Source organism: Glandiceps talaboti, chromosome 13, assembly GCF_964340395.1.
Source record: "Glandiceps talaboti chromosome 13, keGlaTala1.1, whole genome shotgun sequence".
Classification (NCBI taxonomy): Eukaryota; Metazoa; Hemichordata; class Enteropneusta; family Spengelidae; genus Glandiceps; species Glandiceps talaboti.
In genome coordinates, this window is record NC_135561.1 from 10,952,405 (window position 1) to 10,968,038 (window position 15,634).

The 15,634-nt window shown below is 35.3% G+C and overlaps 1 protein-coding gene across 3 annotated transcripts; it reads left to right on the top strand.

Annotated features, from left to right (window-relative positions):
- The first annotated feature begins 2,442 nt into the window (after positions 1 to 2,442).
- Positions 2,443 to 13,783, top strand: LOC144444523 (uncharacterized). Of its 3 annotated transcripts, XM_078133966.1 has the most exons (3): positions 2,443 to 2,621; positions 5,859 to 6,071; positions 11,606 to 13,783. In XM_078133966.1, exon 3 carries the CDS (start codon positions 11,628 to 11,630, stop codon positions 12,339 to 12,341), a length of 714 nt encoding a protein of 237 aa, XP_077990092.1. In that variant the 5' UTR covers positions 2,443 to 2,621; positions 5,859 to 6,071; positions 11,606 to 11,627; the 3' UTR covers positions 12,342 to 13,783. The 3 variants fall into 3 exon arrangements, 2 of the variants coding, with proteins under 2 accessions (XP_077990092.1, XP_077990091.1); XR_013481849.1 differs by lacking the exons at positions 5,859 to 6,071; positions 11,606 to 13,783 and adding an exon at positions 3,588 to 5,021; XM_078133965.1 differs by lacking the exon at positions 5,859 to 6,071.
- The last annotated feature ends 1,851 nt before the right edge of the window (positions 13,784 to 15,634 follow it).

Here is a 15,634-nt window from a genome sequence, read left to right on the forward strand (position 1 = left end):
TCGACGAATGTAAAACAAGAGATGACCTAGTACCTAGCACATTTAATAGTGAATTATTACAAACTGAGTAGCGACTGTTTGACGACAGTACAGACAATTTGAAAAAAATCTCCAGACTTGATCTAATCGGTGATCTGAAGTCCAAATATCTATTCCAGTGAGAAGTACTGTGACGAAATGATTCTTTGCAATATTTTCAATAGCAGACAACTGTATACTGAATATACCATTTTTCCAGTCAATCGGCGAAACGAAAATGACTTTGAGGAACAATATATTGACGGCAATACAAACTGTAATGCAAAATTGAAGTTTGGGCCATTGATAACAACGGTATGGTATGGTATGGTAGGCGGAAAATGTCAGACGTTTTCTACGAATTGCGATTGGCTGAGTGTCACAATGTGCTTAATCATTCATCGCCCAACACAGGTGAAGGACTATTTTTGTACGTATATGAAATATTAGTCAAATACAACAATTATATTCATTCTTCTTTTCATATCTGACGTCATCAATCTGTCTTCTTCATGAGAGTGGAAGATAGTCGTAATCTGGTAAAGAAACAGGACATTTTTAGTTTCTCTTTGTCGACACACGTCCCTAAAACGCATGCGCAATGGCCTCACACAATTTCCCGATGTGGAATTTTCTGAGTAAATACTTTGCTAATAATTTGACAAATTTACACATTGTTTATACATAATGGAAGACACTTGTATACACAGCATCTTATAGGAGTAGACACTACTGGGGAGACTTGATTATTCAAAAAGTCAACCGACGAATTATTATTTACAAGGAGATCTGTGTATATTAGATATTTTGATACACAAAATTGCTTTGAGTGTAATAATGAATCCATATTCATAATTATATCGAGAAATTTACAGAAAGAAAGTAAACGTACGTAAAAAATAGCGTCACTTGCATTGTAGCATAACTATGCAGTTTATGTGTTTTTAAAATACTGTTTACCCACATGTTGATTCAACGCTATTGTTATTTTTATATATGCAATATGCACCATCATTTCACTGCTGTCACGGGCAGTATATTAGTTGCTGGGTGACTACAATGTCAATTTGTTATTTACCCACTTGCCTAATCATCCCTGTTATTCTTTGCCATATATGTACACCATCGTTTCGTTTTTGCTATATACATGGTCTTGTCACTAGGCAGGCATATGTGTAAATATGTTTGGATATTCATTCGAATGCTTACTCATCCCTGATGTTATCTTTGAAATTTGACTGTTGTGGTCGTGTTGTTAGGCATAGTTGCATACATTTTTTTTAATGTTTATTCATTTGCCTATCAAATAACATTGTTTTCTTCACATTTGGCTGTTACTAAGGGAGTGGTCATGGTTGCTAGAGCAATTGTGTCAATTGATCAATATCTTATCTGCAGAATAACAAATCTAAAGACATCCCAACGAAAGTTCAGCCCTATCCAAGTAGTAGTTTTTGAGATCCATGTTTTTCGACCAAATATTACATTTTAAAATCTAATTTGTACATCACTGATGGGATCATGTCATGAATATTTCTTTGTCTACACATCTCTGTAAGGAGATTCCCACTAATTGTCAGAGCAATCATCTCAGTAATTTGTAGTTTAATTTTTTTTACCCGAATCACACCTGTGGGCCGACCATTTTGATTTGAAAAAAATCCCAACTAGACACCATAGTTACACTATCACCAAGTTTCAAAGCAATCGACCGAGTGTTTTCTTTACTTCACACATAACATACATACATACATACATACATACATACATACATACATACATACATACATGCATGCATGCATGCATGCATGCATGCATACATACATAATATTACATACATACATACATACATACATACATACATACATACATACATACATACATACATACATACAAACACTTTACCATGCCTACAACATGGGTGGACTCTGTTGTTCGATCAGATTCGCTAAGAGGAACACACTAGGCTTGTACAGTTAGCACTGTGTAATTAATTCCATTGCCTCTACAGGGTGTGGACGTGATGATAAGTGATTTTATAACAAATCTCATAGCTCGACAATATTAACTGACATAGTTGAACATAACGTGAAAATCTGATCACTTTTATTTGCAGAGAAGATCAACTACACACCCTTAAAGTATTGCTCCTACTAAGTATGAAGGCGAGCGATTTTTGACTGTAAGTCGTTCGCGCGTGCGCACATACAAACACACGCCCGAGCGCGCATACGCACATACACGCAATTTGTGATGCGCGATGGCTACTTAAAGCACTACTGATTCTCAGTTGTGCTAAAAAGTAAAATACTCAAATTACCAACACTCAAATACAGTTAGTGTCTGCTGTCAGTTTAAAGTAGAATTAAATGTAGATCAGCATTTTGACCTCGTTCTGTGTTTCATTATGTGTGGGGAGTACATTGACCTCTCTTAGTCTTCATGTCCTGTGATATCCCAGTAGAACCTCTCAAAATCAGCGCCCAATTGCAAGCACGTCATAACTGTCTGTTCGTTGGTTGGTTGGTTGGTTGGTTGGTTGGTTGTTCATAGAGTTGTCGGAGGGCCGGGTATACGGTTTGTTGAGATTATATATACAACAGGTGAGTGGTATACTACTTCAGATAATAATTCTCCAGCGATTTTCAGAATTGTAGTAGCAAAATTTGGGAATCAATCGGACAATTTGTCTCGGTAGCGAGAAGAGACTTTCAAAACATTACTCACGCGATTGGTAAAATGGCTGATAGTATCAGCACCAAACTCAATAGCGTATACCGTTAGTTCTAAGCTCTGACTCGATCTAATTGGGGCCACTGATGACATTAACCTTTTCACCCAAAATATGCATGTTGTGCGAAGTGTACGATTTTTATAAAGTCATGTTATGACGGGTATTTCTAAATGAGAGTTCAAACCACTATTCAATACTGGTCTGAGATGTGAGGTCAAAAGTACTATGACACATTGTGCGGTTCCTTGAATTGTTCAGTATTCGTAGAAAAAACACATCATGCACATGTCATGACGTACCATACCATACCTAACAATGTCTGTACGTCGATGGGAAAAACCCAAGATAGTCACAAATACCTAACTAGTGTAGTATTTGAGTGTGTTATTTTACCCGGGTAATATGCGACTGTATGTACATGTAGCCGAAAAATAAGTTTTTCACACTCTCTCCTTTTATTGTTTTTTAATTTTTTTCAAACCTGGGAATCGATTTATAAAGATACACACACACACACACACAATTCTACAGAACCCCATTCATGTTTGGGACTACGTGACAGGGGCTATGTTGCACGCACTATATCACGTCGTCTTGGAACTGTCAAGGCTTTCCCAGTCAGTCCATATTCTATCCTGAATCAAACAGTCCTGGCAACGCATAGCACACTCGGGCTCCTGGTGAATAATTGTTCCGGACTTTTCACAGTATAGGTGCACAGTTTGAAAATACACAACTATCATAACGGTATTATATCTTAGTCAACAGTGAAAATAGATTCACAGTATATTCCCTTGAATAGTAAATCTTTTTAATATAGATATTTGTATTGCAGGTTACTCTGCTCGAAAATAGAAGTTAAATATGGCTGCGAATCAGACTAGCGACAGCCTTCTAAGCAAGCTAGTGGAATTATTCGATGAATTAGACGGGAGTGATATTGATAGATTCAAAACATACTTACAGGGACTAGAGGGAGAGATACGAGTACCACGAGGAAAGCTCCAAGAATGTAAAACAAGAGATGACTTAGTACAATTGATACTGAAATATTATAAAGACCGTAGCCACTGTTTGAAGACAGTAAAGGAAATTTTAGACAGAATCCCCAGACGTGATCTCATCAGTGATCCGAGTTTCAGTCATCTATTCCAGTGAGAAGTACTTTAAGGAGATGATTCTTTGCAATATACGGTACTGAACAGCAGATACTTGACTCATAATATGTAAAACATATTGTATGAAACCAAAGAAAATAGACGATAAGAAAATACGATACTCAACATCGTCGACCCAACTGTATAATGTGAACGTAACAGGATATCGTTAATTATATGAAGGATTTCTATGGGTCGTTTGCTCATCGAGGAGGTGACGAATTAACTATAAAAGGCGACTGTACTGCTTTAGGTCCGTTCCACGAGTAATAACTGTAATACCCTTTGAGCAGTGTTGGAAAGTGCTATAAAAACTAAATTTATAACATTTATTATAACAATGAATTGATAACAACACAAATTTTCAAAGAAACTTGTTGCAATTCCATTACATCAATTATGTCTCTCCTGAGTGTTAAACAGATGGTAAATACCACCCCACCCCTACACACATCTGGTCGACTATGGCTATTTGTTCTTTGCAAGTTGTGTATAAAATATGTCAAAACAATGGATTACAAACAATATTATGCTATGTATTTTGATCTGAGCAGTACGTTAAATTCTATCAATTCCTTGTCTTCTTCCTACTTAAATAAAATTATACAATTTGAAATGCTGGGGATAAACATTTCATGTTAGCATTGTCACAAGGCTAGCAATTCTGAGAGGATGGCGCAATAACATCTGCGTATGAACAATGTCAGCAATTTTCCCTCTTCTGAACATATAGACGCTATCTTAAACTTCTATCGATGTGTATCACAGCTGTATGAATCATTCACATCCTTCAATGACAATACACGTGACAATCTGTGTCGGATAGGAACATCCAGGATACTTGTCGGGCAAGTGACGCTTACATTGACCACAGGCATATACAACAAAAAAGTTAAACTTCGTCTAGCTTGAGAGTTTTACGAGATGACTTCTTAACATTTAGCAATCTTACTGAATGAACATCACACTTTAATTTAATTCAGGTTAGTCAAAAATGGTAATAAATCTGCTCGTTTCGATATCAATTTTATGAGGATGTTTGTGATGTTTTAGTTTGAATTGGAATGTTTCTCTGTGAATGTCAGATATTTTGTATGCATATACCCAAGTAAAGAGGCCAAATCACTCCAATATGTACGTGAAAAGACGTCCATAACATTCTGGAATTCGTTACATATTTTTGTGAAGATTGGTATATTGTACTACAGTTTTCATCTGTGTATCAATTTTACTGAACTGAATTTGACAGCTCTTTCTAGTCAAATTATTAAAACAAAACAATTTCACCTGTTGGATTGTTTCTGTCATATACTCTAAGATTCTGTAATAGTTGGAACCCAACATTTTACAGTCAATAATTTATTATTATCTTGATATTGGGTTATATGCCTGCCAAGGCAAGGATAAAATTAGCAGGACACATAGTGGATTGCATAGTGGATTACATTCTTAAGATATACTAGTAACTTAATTACCGAAAATCATTAATTATGCAAAGTACTCATCAAAACTAAAAACTATACCAACATGCTTTGCAGGATATATGTGCTTTGTCATGGTTGATGTATGTGCCAAATTATCTGGAATTTGAAACGTGCATTCTTAAGATATAGCTTAATTACGGAAAATCATTAACTATGCAAATTACTCATTTTACTAAAAGCTATGCCAACAGGCTTATTATTACGGTTGATATATTTGTACCAAATTATATGAAATTTGAAGCTTGCATTCCATATATATTGCTTAATTACCAAATATTAATTATTAACTTTGATAAACACACCGTTCCATAATCTAATAATGAACCCGTATTCATAAATATCGGGGAATTTAGAGAAATGAAAGTAAACGCTTTATACATGTCAAAAATTAAAGTAGTCAAATTATGAATACTCAGAAGTCGAAATAACTTAGTTTCCGTTGTCTGTTGAAACCTTTTTCGACAGTTCCATGGAGTACCTATTGCCGATGTCAATAACGAGAAATTTGATCTGGCTGTGTGTTTTGTTTTGTGTGTGGGGAGGGGGGAGTGGCGATGTTTAAACGAAGATCTCTACATGCCTTCAGGTCACGTGATATCCCATACCGGACCAAACTCTGAAGTAAACCATTACATACCTCTGATCTCATTTTGTGTTTGTAGTCTGAGATTACAACAGGTGAGTTGTGAACTATATGTGACATAGTTTCTTCTCCAGCTGTTTTCAGAATTGTTCCAACGAAATTCCAGAATCAATCGGCATTATGGCTCCATGGAGTTTCATTACCGTGCAGGCCATCAGTGTATATAGTTTAGATAATGTATCACAGTTATGGGCAATACAAGTGCCGATACTCAAAAGCATGTCGTTCGTTTTAATTGTGATTTGGGGGCCACCGATGACATTGACTTTCTTACAAAATCATATGCATTTTTGTAAAATATACGATATTTGAAATCTTTTTATGGGCATTGCTCAAAGAGAGGTTAAAAAGGGTCAACCTGTTGTCTGGAGTATGACTTCTTTTGTGCGGTTCCTTGAAATGTTCTGTATTCGTAGAAAAACACACATGACGTGACATACCACACAATAGCAATGTAGGTACGTCAATGGGGAAAACCCATGACAGTTACAAACTATCTAACTGTGTAGTATTGTCGAGGGTATTACACGATTGCATGTAGGTGAAAAATGAGTTCCCAGAGAAAGAGAGAAGTTAGGCTTTTCCAACCTGGCATTGCCCTATTGTCTCGACTTAGTCCTGCTTGCAGACTGTGCACGCCTTTCGCTCAACACCGTCCTGCGAAAAGCAATGTAACCCGCCTATATCGAGTGTGCCAGCAAAACGCTGTCGTACCAATAATAAAAGAACTACACACCATGCTATGAAATATTAGCAATCGACCGAATATGTACTCATTTTACATCTCTAGGTCTTTGACGATAGTAGTCAGTCGTAAGAGACAAGTAGGACTAGTCTAGACTCTCTCCGTAGACTTTTGAATCTAAAGATCATATAACACAAACAACATTCTGAATGTATTGGTTTTAAATTACCAACAAGAGCTTTAGTTAAACACATTTTACCGCCAGTATGGGGAGGTTATATTATGTTTTTTTCTGTGTCTGTGTCTGTCTGTCCGTGTGTGTCTGTCTGTCCGTGTGTGTGTGTGTGTGTGTGTGTGTGTGTGTGCCTGTCTGACTGACTGACTGTGGATACGATATCTCAAAAACTACTGCATCGATTCTAATGAAACTTGCCAGAAATCTTCCATAAATTATGGTAATGACAAGAACGGATTAGATTTTGGTAAATATCCAATGAACATTAATTAGTCATTTGCATAATTGATGGGTTTGAGAAGGCAATCTTCAAATTCAATATAAATTAGTACATATGTTAACCATAACAAAGTGCATATGTCCTTTAAAGATGGTTGACAAGTAATTTGCATAATTAATGATTTTAGTAATTAAGCTATATCTAAACAATGCTCACTTCAATTTCCACAACATTTGGTACATAAATCTACCACACCAAAGCAAACATGTCTTATAAAACCAGTTGGCATATTTTTTAATTAGGATAATTAATGACTTTCAGTAATTAAGCCATATATAAAGATTGCACTCTTTCAATTCTGCAAAATTTGGTACATACATCAACCATGATAGAGACATGTCCTATAAAGCCTGTTGGCATAATATTTAGTTTTGATGAGTAATTTGCATAATTAACAATATTTGATAATTAGGAGATATATTAAGAATGGAAGCTTCATATTTCATAAACTGTGGTATATATATATATATATATATATATATATATATATATATATATATATATATATATATATATATATATATATATATATATCAATCATAACAATGGGCACATGTCCTACGAAGTTTGTAGACATGACTTTTACTTTTAATGAGTAATTTGATTAATCAGTAATAAAGCCAAGAATGTACACTTCAAATTCCATACAGTTAGGCAAATATATCAACTATAACAAAGCACACATATCCTATAAAGCCTGTTGGCAAAGTCTTTTACTTTTAATGATTAATTTGCATAATTAATGATTTTCCATAATTAGGCTATGTCATAAGAAGGCACAATTCAAAGTTCATATAAATTGGTACCCTCATCAACCACAACGAAACACACGTGCCTATCAACTACAACGAAACACATGTGTTTGATGTAGTTTTACATTGTGATGTGTAATTTGCATAATTAAAAACATTTTTGATAATTAGGCAATATCTTTAGAATGCAAGCTTTAAATAATTTCAATTAATTTAGTACATGTCTTGATGGTAAAGAAGTGCATGTGTCCTTTAAAGCTTGTTCATTTCCATGATTTTCGATAATTAGACAACATCAAGTATGCAAGGTCAAATTTCAGTTTCATATAATTAATTTTCCAGTTAAGGGTACACCATGTATGCTAGCTATATAACTCAGAATTTTGCATTCCAACAATATGTGGGAACAGAAAGGAATAGAACTGACGTCGGTAATTACCGACCAATATCTAACCTCCCTGTAGTTTCTAAGATATTGGAAAGAACTGTCCATGATCTGCTGTACAACTATCTAGATGAGAATGACATTGTGAATATAGATGTCAGTCAGGATTTAGGCCAGGTTACTCCACGGCAACGACCCTTACTCATGTTACAGATATTTTATTTAAATAATATTGATCGTAAACAACTCACTGGTGCAATATTTCTAGATCTGGAGAAAGCATTCGATACAGTCGATCATGGACTGCTGCTTCAGAAACTACATCAATTTGGTATACAAGGCAGTGCATTGGCATGGTTCCGTGCCTATCTAACAGGCCATACACAAGTTGTAGAGTTAAATTCCACATTATCAGAAAGCATGGGCATTTCTTGTGGGGTACCTCAAGGTTCAATCCTGGGACCTTTATTTTTCACCCTTTATATCAATGACTTGCCGGAAACAAGTTATAAAGGCGCAAGTAATTATGTATGCAGATGACACAGCTATTTTCTATTCAAGCAAATCAGTTGCCGATATTGAAGTGACACTCACAGAGGAAATAATGCATGTCAAGGCCTGGCTTGACTCAAACAAGTTAACACTGAATACAAGTAAAACCAAGACCATGCTTTTCGGTACTTCTCAAAGACTAAAATTAAATTCAGTTTTGCAAAGTCGAATACATGGAGACCTAGTAGAGCAAGTATTTGATTTCAAATACTTAGGGGTTTGGCTGGATTCAAAATTGAAATTTTCAACACATATTTCCAAAATTTCTCTAAAACTTGGTCTACTGTCGAGAATCAGACACTTTTTGCCGTTAGGACTTAGGAAGATGATGTTCAATACCTTAGTTCTTTCCCATTTCGATTATACTGTGAATGTATGGTGTAATACGAATCAAAAGTATTTGAAGACACTTGAGCTCCTCCATAATCGAGCTGGTCAACAGCTCCTCGAAGTTCCCCGTGATACTAGTACGGGTCGGGTATATGAAAACTTGGGTTGGGTCAGCCCTCAAATTAGACGGAAGTGCCAACTGGCAACACTCGTCTACACATCTGTAACAGGTAATGCACCTAGTTACCTCACTGAAATGTTCAATCTTTCCAACCAAATTCATCTTCATAACACAGGACAGGCCAGTAAAGGAAACATATACATCCCTACAGTTAAAACTGAATATGGGAAACGGGCATTTCACTATAGTGGAGCTGTTCTATGGAACAATCTACCCCTATCCATAAGATCAACTCCGAACTCATCGATATTTAAAAGACATCTTAAGAATGTAGTATGGTAATGTGGGTGGATATCTTTTAAAATACACTGTGCGTCTGTAATTTTGTGTCCTGGTTTGTCCCCTTTTTTCTGTGTACGTAATCATGCAACATGTTCCATTGGGAGAACAGTGCTAATGCACTGAAATGGTGTCTGTATATGAAAGATTAATAAATAAATAAATAAATAAATTAATTAATCAATACATAAACAAACAGAAATCTATGGTTTTGCCCTTACGCGAGGCATTCAGTTTAAATCTGGTACGCAATTGGAGTACATGGGACCCCAACTTAAGCTTAGTTATGTTTACGAAAATGCACAAAACAAAGAAACATAAACAAATAAACAACAACAACAACAACAACAACAACAACAACAACAACAACAACAACAACATATAAATACTGACAAACATGACCGACAGGGTAATGAGAAATCAATATCAACAATGTTTCTATGCAACAACAATTACACGTTACAATTACACGATGCCTACGTCATGCCATCTCATATTGAAGAATATCTTTAGGTGTTCAAATTCCTGGGCACTCTATTTGAATCTTAAATGGACCAATCACATAACCTGTTTTGACCACTACAGCTACAGCTGTTTGTCGCAAAAGGCTGTGAATACTGTTACTAATCAAAATATAGGAACCCGGAAGTACATACATTTACTAAACCACAGACAAGGAAGAAACAGATCAGCAACAGACCCTCTCCCATTGAGCAATGGTAGTCTCGAGTAAACATTACGTTATACTCTATTGTCATGGAAATAACTTTCAAATGTGAGAATCTGCTTGGGTTCAACATATTCTCACATCCCGGTGGGTTTGGGGGCAACTCCCATAGACGGCAATACGGGAAGGGTCCGCACAAAAGGGGTCAGTTTTTTATGCTGGTTGGTATCAGAAAGGGTATACTTTTCATGAGGTGGTGGTATGAGTAAGGGTCGGGTGAATCAAAACTGACGTTAATTAACAGAGACTATGCAGTCAACACTGAAAGAGAATCAAAAGTATCTATATCTTAATATATGCTTCAAATGTCATATAATTGGCATATACATTAATGATATGAGAGCTCACATACCATAAAAAGTCAGATGATCTTAATTTGAAGTTTAAAAGCTACAAATTAACAACATTTACGAATTGATTTATATACTTCAATTGTATACTTTCATTCATAAAATGCATGTAGAAACAACAATCAAGAAACAACAATTAAATGGCTTACGTTTTGTCCATACGGAAGGCATTCAGATATACATCTGATTGTGTTTGCATTAGGTGGGCATTCAATATATGAATGACAATTGACATTTATTAATATCTTTACTGTTATTGTATTAAGATATTGCTACAGGTTCTATCTAGGGAATGCACTGGCTTCATTCCAATATCTATAATATACTTGCAATATCTCATGTACAGGCAATGTGTAAACTAACAATAATCAAAGGTTCTGCTGTTTGATTCGTAAGGAAGATATTCAGTTTACTTTTTAGATTATTCATTTAACACATGATCCGAATGACTCTATATTTTGGCCCTTACGCCAAAATAATGAATGCCCATAATGACCTGACCACAAAATTTACATTAATTCTAGTCTCCTGTAGTCAGTCACAAATATTGTCATTCATCGCTGAAAGTGTGGCAGGGTAGGGGAATCGAGGAGTTATTAATCCTAGGACATTCAGACAATTAAGAGTGCAGAATGGAAAGTCCAACCATTACAATTCCATAAACTTTCGTGAAAACAAATGCTGGTTGTTACGTTGAGAAAGCGAACATTAAGGTTCATTCTGTTTGTAACAACTTGAGGTTTGCCAACACATCCTCTGCACATTTTATAGTGAAAACTCAAAATTTACCATACACTTTTGTTTGTCTTCCAGATTATTCTGATCAAGAATATAGATGGCTATCAGCAGTGATGACACCGACCTTTTAGAGATCTTAATACCTATTTTTGATGATTTGGATCACCAAAGTTTTGAAAGATTCAAAACCCGCCTGAAAGCCTGTAAGATTAAAGGTGAAACAATCGCTAAGAGACCTCTTGCAGCTGCAAGTACAAGCGACCACCTGGCAAATTTGATGACAGCCAATTTCAAAGACCGTAAGAAGTGTCTATCAACAGTAAAGACAATTTTATGGAAAATTCCAAGACGAGATATCATAGGTGATGATAGATTCAAACACCTATTCCAAGAAGAAATCCCAGAAGAGAGTCCTTTTCCAGGTAGTCAACAGAAAAATATACCAAATGTAAAGTCACTGCCACCAAAAGTGGTGAATGTCAATGAAGGAGTTTTGTCATCATGGAAAGAACAACTCGCTTATTCTACAGATAAAACAACAAGTATACTGTTTATGAAGAAACTTGTCAGTTACAGTGACTCAGTTGGGATCATAGGCAAGAGGGGAAGTGAAATAAAAGGAAGTGGTTTCAGAGTTGGTGCACAATATTTCATCACCAATTTTCATGTTCTCCAAATGATGCTTCACGGAATAGCAACAGATGATTTACTAAAGCAAATGGTTGGTGACCTTGTAGTGTGCTTTAATTTCGAAGATACTCTTCAGCAGCATCAGCAACATGAAAGGGTTCAAAGTATATGCTATTATTAAAAAAATCCAGATTATGCAATTTGTGAGTTGAAACTCACAGAAGAGAATAAATCACATGATGGTGGTCACCAACTACCCGGCTTAGATCGTATGGTTGGCCACGCACCACACTCAAATGGAGCATTTATATCCTTGATAGGCCATCCTGGTGGGGGGCCAAAACGAATGGACAGTCGTTGTATTATTACCAGTTGTGATGAAGTAGATACAGAGATTCAGAAGGCACTGAAGGGTTATCATGGTCTCTTTGGAAAAACGGATATTACGCAATATAAAAACAACCTCTTGCATGAGATAACAGGTCCAGATGGAATAGCCTATCAATCGTCGTTTTTGAAAGGTGCGTCTGGAAGTCCTGGATTTGACGATCAGGGACGGCTTGTCATCATCCATACACTCGGATACTTCATTCCAGAAGGTAGTGAAAGAAGTATAATTGAAAAAGGCCTGAGTATGGAACTAATCCGTGACGATTTAAGGAAGAATGCACCTAACATCGCAGACAGTGTTTTTAGGCCAATCGAGATGGACCAATCTCCATGATAACCAATCACACCAAAGGTTAAGCTATGAAGATGGATCATGGATGGACAATATTGCTTTGTCGTCACTCAAGATAGCACGAATGGGATGGAATATGAACATGTACGCATATTTAATGCTGGCAAACTTTTCAACCCGATGCAGGGAGGATTAGCTAATCAAGAACATTTCACTTTTAGGATGGCATCTTTTCAACGAGACATGTTATGATTGACCAAAGAATTATGGGAAAAGTCATCTAAAATGACTATGTATTGACAATTCTTCGAAGGGTACTAGTATATAGAGGACCTTCAACTTATGCTTCTGACATAATATTAGATACATTAATCTTATCCCTCACCGATTGGTGCACATGTACAATGCTTTAATAGTGTGTGGTCTTGTATTTTATTTTAACCAGTCCAAGTAAATCAGTTATATAATGTAAAGTAATCACATTATAATAATGACTCAATAACAACACACAAACACCTATGCATACTTATACACATGCTTATATATTGTCAACAACATTGATCAGTGTAATTTAAATTTCCAATCACCAGGACAACAACAACAGTCAATTAGGGCCATCATCATAAACTGTACAAACAATATGCTAAACTGGACAGCACATCTCTTCACCAACATTCAATGACCAATGGAATATACTGCCGGACTCTGTTTATATCATCAATATATGTGAATCATTTTAGGAACAATTATGATAAGTACATGAATTAACAGAAGGATACATAGAAGCCGAAAGGATCATTAGTCCCGTTAATTAAACAAACTTGTACTGAACATATATACATTGTATGTATATACATATAGATATACAGTCAGGTGACGACCTACTGTATATCTTGCCTTGATATCCTATGAGAGAATAATACTATTGATTTGATTTGAACTCATATATACATATATATATATATATATATATATATATATATATATATATATATATATATATATATATATATATATATATATATATATATATAGTTTTGGTGGTTCTGGAACTCTTTCTTGGTTGTAACTCGGAGTTTCACGCATTATGGGATCATCAGATGATCGCACTATGATAAAAGGATCTGTATTTCATACCAGCTAAAGTACAGTAAGAATCCACCTTTGCTGAATACTACTTCCAAAGAGGATTTCATCAATGTTTTACCAGATTTTAAAGAGTCGTGCTTTATCAACACGTTTTCTTTGGTTACATGAATTGCACTAATTTTTTTTACATATATAACAATGTAACAAGCCTATATTTCACTTACTATTTGCATTTGATATTGAACCTTGTTGCAAATTTCTCTCAATCAGTCATTTCCGAGAAATGACTAGAAAACGCATGCATGGACGGATGGACAGAGCTCAATCTATAAGTACCTCCCGGACTTCGTCCGGTGGGGACTAATAACTACATTGATGAGAATAAATCTCAGGTGGAAGTCGTTTATGTATATTTTAACTTTGCTTAGCAATTTGCACAATTAATAATTATTAGGTAATTTCATAAAGCAAAGGTTACGCTATAATTATGGATCAATAATATTTATTTTGCCATCACTCATGATATCACGAATGGGATGGAATATGAACATGAATGCATATTTAATACTGGCAAACTTACAGAGAGAAATATCATTGTTCAGTTCAACATTATCCCACCAAAACAACCAATTATTTCATAGTCAAAAGTTTCATAGTCAAAATCTCTTGTTGAATCACTTTCAACATCCCATTGTAGTGTTCCCCACATTGGGTATTTTCTTGATATTTCATCATTTCTCCGACTTTCAATATCTGATTTCTTTCAAACCTGGCACAAAGGTGACATGTCACATTGGACATACCCACACATCACTTTGTTTCGTGACATATGCAAATTTGTCTGAGTGACGGCAATATTTGTAGTTAAAAATAACTTGTCTACGGAAAAACTCAAAAACTGTAATACCTAGAGACTCCGTTCAAGTGTCTACCACCATATATCAGTTGCAAGTTGTCTTTTAAGCCTATGACCTTGACCTTTAGGAACAACTGTCAAAATCAAGCAATTTTTTGCCTATAAATACTTTGTAGTATTTATTTGCAGTTAATTTTTAAATCATTTTACAGTTAATATTGAAGAAAAGATATACGCGCACAAGGATTACTGTTGGTGCTCATGTTAATTTTATACTGAATGGCAGTCATATTAGGAGTAACAAATGACATTATATTACTGCATAACTCAAAAACTTCAATACATAGAGACTCCATTCAAGTGTCTAATCCCATTAATTACATCTGAGCTTTCTTGTAACACTGACCTTTGACTTCAAACATCACCTTCAGGGTCAATTAATTACCACAATTAAACTATTTCTTACATATCACAGACAGTGTATAGCATTTATGGGTGGCCATTTTTTTTTTGAATTTTGACTTCGAACTTCTGGGTCAATTATTTAAATCCAGCCATATTCTGCATATCACAGACATTTTAGTATTTACTTGTTGCCACTAATTTCTTTCATGTCACCATTTAGTTACATACAGGTAAAGCAGTTTTAATTTGGAGTGTGTCTTCTGTGAAGACTTCTTTTTTCTGTGTTGTACTTTCTGTTTTGAAATCAATGTCATTTATTGTGCTAGGACTCTTTCAGGTCACTACATCAACTATCTTGTTTCTTTGGTTAGATCAAGTAGAAATATTAAGAAAATACCCAATGTGGGGAACAATACAATACAATGGGATGTTGAAAGTGATT